Source organism: Theobroma cacao, chromosome 4, assembly GCF_000208745.1.
Source record: "Theobroma cacao cultivar B97-61/B2 chromosome 4, Criollo_cocoa_genome_V2, whole genome shotgun sequence".
NCBI classification, from domain to species: domain Eukaryota; kingdom Viridiplantae; phylum Streptophyta; class Magnoliopsida; order Malvales; family Malvaceae; genus Theobroma; species Theobroma cacao.
The window spans coordinates 20,237,592-20,243,248 of record NC_030853.1 but is presented as its reverse complement, the minus strand read 5'-3'; the positions used below and the strand labels follow the sequence as shown (position 1 = coordinate 20,243,248).

The window sequence follows — 5,657 nt, the reverse complement described above, 5'->3', positions numbered from 1 at the left end:
AAGTAACAATATTACAAAAGACTCATGAAATTTATCGGTGACCATGGCCCCTCCTAGTCCCTAGCTCGGTCTTTCATAGCGATTGCCTCTTTTTTTACATGTATAAATTTTATTTCAAAATTCAAAATTAATACTTCCAAATTAGGGAATCAAGTTCTACCCATGAAGATATGTATATGATGATGAAAATATTAGTGGAATAATTAAACAGAGCAAGGATCGGTTCAAGTTCATATGATGATAACCCGTATCACTAGTGGAGAAAGAGTGAAATTGCCATCAGATTTGCCTTTAGTTTTTAGCCTTTTTAGTTCATTCTTATCCTTACTTCAAAGGTTATCCAACCACGCACACCCAATCCTAAGACCCACAAGCTCTCACTTTTCATGGAAATGATGTGACGTTAATATGAAACCGACCCGCTGCTTTAGCTTAATGGCCAAATTTAACATCCAAATAAAAAAAAAAGTTCGTAATGATTTCAACGTTGGTTTGGCAAAATCAGTTACTTTTTTTTTTGGGTCTCAACTGGACAGAACTTTGTCGTAACAGAATTGAGTTTTCCCACTTAATTTCACAAAAGTCATCATGAAATTATATTTTGGAATCTTTATAGAATTTCCCCAATTTCACACCATCGCCTCCCCTCCGTCACACAGTAATTAAACAGTACCAAGTAGCATTAACACTGCTTTATCTATATATAAACTCCACGCCTTAAAAAATAACTCCACACCAACTTTAGGGGGGAAACCCACCAACGAAAAAAAAGGAATCTCTATAGGTCTGGTACAAAGAAATGGGGAACAGCATGGGAGGAAGAAAGAAGGCAAAGGTGATGAAAATTGATGGGGAAACGTTCAAGTTAAAGACTCCAGTTCGAGCTTGGGATGTAGTTAAGGACTATCCAGGGCATGTTTTATTGGATTCAGAGGCTGTAAAGCATTTTGGAATTCGTGCTAAGCCATTAGAGCCACAACAGGACCTGAAGCCTAAGAAAATTTATTTCCTGGTAGAGTTGCCAAAGTTTCCAGAAGAGAAGGCACCTAGGAGGGTACGGTCAGGAGGCATTCATATGAGTGCTAAGGACAGGTTAGAGTGCTTGATGTTGTCAAGGAGATCGGTTTCTGACCTTTCCATGGTTAGACCATCATCGAGTCTTGGGTCCGATGGGCTCGGACGGAGTTCAGGGGGGATGACAGTGAAAATGAGGCTGCCAAAGTCTCAAATGGCGAAGTTGGTGGAGGAAAGCAGAGATGGTGTAGAGGTGGCTGAAAAGATTCTTGATCTTTACGTGGAAAACGCCGGCGGCGGCGACACCGATAATCAAATGCACCTGGAAGCACCGTGGAAACCTGGCCTTGGTAGCATTGGGGAAAATTTTAAGGCCAAACGAGAGGTATGTTAATTTCCTTTAAAATTGATCATTTTTTTAATTTATCATAATTAATTAAAGTAATTTCAAAAACGAAGAAGATCCTGGAAAGTAGGGAAACTGTTCTGCACGAAAATGTTAAGCAGTGCTTATGTAAAGTATACTAAACCCCTGAATTTGGATGTTTTTCTGGCCCTACATGTTGCTGTTTTGAAAGGCAAAATTTATATTTTGGTGGGCTTAATTGCAGGAAAATCATTCCTTACAATAACTTAATTAACTTGTTTAGTGCAATGCATGCTATCAAGCAACTTTATTTTTTTTGTTTGCCACAAGATTGGTCAACTTTTGGGATCTGCGAAATATGCATAGCTTCAAATGTGTGATTTATTACTCTCCAATTCAGATAGTGTCACTTCACCAAAATCCAGAATATTATTCTCTAGGCAACAAGGAACAATTGGAGAATTAAACTAATCTGACATTTCTTATTGTCTGATGTATAAGCATTAACCAAAACCATTGTCTTCCATCATCATAAAGTATACATCACTAACTCACGAGGTCACAATTTGTCCCTCAAAACACTCATCATTTACTTGTATTTTTCCCCCTTGTTATACATATTTGAAGGTTTTGAGTGTTTTAAGTTAACTGCTTCTTCATGTTTGACCTTTTTGGATCAAATAAAGCTTAGTTTTTTTTATCATTATTTTTCCATATGATATCATGAAGAACTAAAATTTCAGATTGAAAACCTAAGTATATATAGAAGTTAAAAGTTTACAAAAACTTGTTTTTTAAATTTTAATTTTATATGATATAATCAAAGTTAATTTGATTTAACTGCATACATAAATGAACAATATAAAACGAAAATAGTTTTTTTTTTTAAATAAGCAAATTTATAGGAAAAAATGGCTTTGATGTTTGATAGAAAGAGAATAATTCTATTCCCCGTGATTTACGGCGATAATTGTATATATATAGATTTTATGGTTCTCTAAGTAGATAAGAGTAGATAAAGACAGTTCTGGTTATGAATTCTAGACTTAGACTTGGTTTCCATGGTTATCGAAAAAACAATGGTGATGCAGTTCCTAACTCAGCATCAGCCATTGGGAGCAAATTAGAAAGAAGCCAAATTTGACTTTTAAATCTGTTTTATATTATATTCCAAATCTCCATATCTTAAGTCAATCTTTTCATGCCTAGAGTGGTACGTTGAACATCAGGTCAAATTTTAGCACCAGTGCCTTTTCAGGAATGTATCAAGTTTTGGTCAGGCTGAATCATTCCACTATTCTTCTTCTTTTTTTATTCTTTTCCTGTTTTTCAAGAGATAAAAGAGACGCCCATGCATACTTTTTCTTTGCTAGTTCTTTTGAATTTCCCGTCATAACTTTTAGGCCTTGCTCGCGAGCTTAGTGTCCAACATTTCGTAATGACATTCAAAGATGGATTGAAATTAAATGGTTTGCAACAAAAGAAAAGGAATAGTATAAAATTTTGACTTTTTTTTTTTTGCTTTCAACTTATTCAATGATTTCTCAACGTTGATCCCCAAACAAAGAACTGGATGTTCTAGATTTAAAATGTCGAAGGGCTTAATAATAGTCTACAGATTTGAACTTTTCTAAACAATGGAAATTTCCTAATAATAACTCCTATGTAATGCATAATTAACTTCCATTTTGAAATTTTATTCTCACTATGCACAGCCTTAATTACATTTATTTTAAAGTTCTATTTTCGATTTTATCTCAAATGTGCAGAAGCGAGTGAGTTTTATTCCACAAGAAGAGGGAGAAATTCGTTTAGCCAACCAATTGTAGCACCAGAATTGGAGTAAGCATCAGGTCAAGTAACCCAGAGGCAGTTCAGCACCAAGACTAGCTATCACTTTTTGTTGGTGCCCTTGTAACCCATGTAAATCTGCCATGTTTTTATTTGAAAATATTTTTGTTGGTAGATGTTAGTGGTCTTCCTAAAGAGAAACCTGTAATCACTTAGACTATATATATGAAAAATTTATTGGATCTAATGTACATGATGTCGCTGCAAATTGCATCTAATATTTTCATCTTGTGGTATAATGTTTGTTTTTTTAGCAAAAATGTAAATTCGTAAGAAGCCAATTTGTCTGGTCTAAAAGTTTTTTGGACAAAAATAAATGAGAAATTAATTTTGAAATTCATCACTTTTTACGCATGTTATCATTATAAGTGTTGAATCACTTTAAATTATTATTTTTAGACTAAATAGTATAACTTATTATAGCAAGGAATTGAAAATGAGGCAAACCGCACGGACAACGAAGGTAAGAGTAAGTGAACTGAGTTATGGTCGAAGGACGACCAGGCAAAGCAATCGGTATCTCGATAGGCAATGGAAGAATACGCTTTACTCAGTTTACATTGGCCACATAAGTCCTCGAGTCACTTGGAGGCAACTTACTGATGATTTTCAAGAATTCAGGGTTGTGGTTGACACTTTCATCTAGAAACCACATTCTGCAAGTCGGCGTAGTAGGTTGATTTTTGGGTTTGTCAGATACTGTTCAATTGATGAAATGAGGAAAGCCCTTTTGTTTGGTTCCGAGAAGCTCCTTGATGGCCTTAAGATTGCTGTGAATAGAGCCATTCCAGCCATGCAGACTGAATGATCTAATTCAACCAAAAAGAGGCTAAAAATAAATGGTCATACAAGGATATTTTGATTCAGGGGAAAGGTGGTGTTGTTAACACCAGAACAGTTAAGCCACCAGTTGAGGTAGTGGACATCAATGCTGACATTCCGACATCTGATACTAAATGGTTAAGAAGGATTTCCATTGCTAAGTTGAAGGATACTTACCCCCTCAAAAACATCCAAACCAAGCTCTGTCAAGAGGGAATCCTTGTCACCATTCGGCACTTCGGGGTCTTTAAGGCACTGGTCACTTTCAAAGATGCGGAGGAAATGAAAAATATTCTAAAAGATTTTCCTGATCTTTTTGCTCATTAGTTTGAGTCCATTATTTCTTACCACGGTGTGGAAAAAAGAGGATTGAAACCTGTCGTAACGTGCGGGTTCGGCAACCCGACCGTCAGACGCGAGTGAAAACTCTAAAAATTAAAAGTCGCCACCAATCTTTTTTATTAGGTATGATTGGCCACCTATTGACTCGATTATAATCGATGAAACTTTAAATTAATTTTAAGCCCACCGAAAAGAACCTTAAACTGGTTTACGTTTTTCTAGATCTAAGTTCGGGAGTACGGTTACGCCCGAGGAAGGATTATCACTCTCGAGATGCCCGTTTCATGAACGGTACCATTTTTTAGATTATCCTATTAGGTTTTAATTTTTTTTAAGTTTACTATATTTCCTTAGTTATTATTCTCTTATTTTATCTCATATTTAATCTAAAATGGAATGTAAATGTGAGGAAAGATGAGATGCATGGCGTGAGATAAAAATATCGGACAAATAACCTTTTATCAAAGATATTCTCCTGGATCCGCCCATCATACTGGTGGGATCCGGGGTATTCTCTCACCTAGAGAATTATTCGAGAAATTCGCTTTCGCAAATTCGACGAATAAATCCCGTTATCGGGGTCATCGTACGTTTTCTTTTAAAATAATATTTTCGTGAATAATGAACCTAATACGAGCAAAAGCCTTTTATTAAAAATGTTTCTCGAGCCCTCCCATCATACTGGTGGGACCCGAGAACACTTTTTCACCTAGGAAACTTTTTGAGGAATACCCGTCTTCGCAAGATCCTCGGAGGATCCCATCATCGGGACTTAAACTCGAAAACAGAAATATTTATATGCAATGATATGCATGATGCAATATATATATATATATGTTATGCTAATGCAATTATCTATTTTTTCATTTATTATTATTTAATTGTTATTTTCATTTTATTTTATTTTTTTATTATCATATTTTTCTATTTTATTTTTAAATATTATTTTTTTCATACTTTACATTTTTTTAATTCTAAGTTACTCTTATATTTTCCTTTTGTTATTAGATAAATTGTTTATGATCCCATGTTATTTTAGTGAACAAAAATTTTATTTTTTATTTATTTATTTATATTTTTATATTTTTATTATTATTATATTTTTTCGTAAGCAATCTTTTATTCAAACCTAATGCCTAAAATCTTATTTTATATATCTATATTTAATTCTTTTTTTTTCCTTTCTTATCTTTGTCTTCACATTTTTTTTATAATATTTATTAATTCATAGTTTGTGCCACTTGATATTTAATGCTTAATT

At 34.2% G+C, this 5,657-nt stretch overlaps 1 protein-coding gene across 1 annotated transcript; it reads left to right on the top strand.

Annotated features, from left to right (window-relative positions):
* Positions 641-3,450, top strand: LOC18601921 (uncharacterized protein At1g66480). Its single transcript, XM_007033015.2, has 2 exons — positions 641-1,399; positions 3,151-3,450. Exons 1-2 carry the CDS (start codon positions 800-802, stop codon positions 3,208-3,210), a joined length of 660 nt encoding a protein of 219 aa, XP_007033077.1. The 5' UTR covers positions 641-799; the 3' UTR covers positions 3,211-3,450.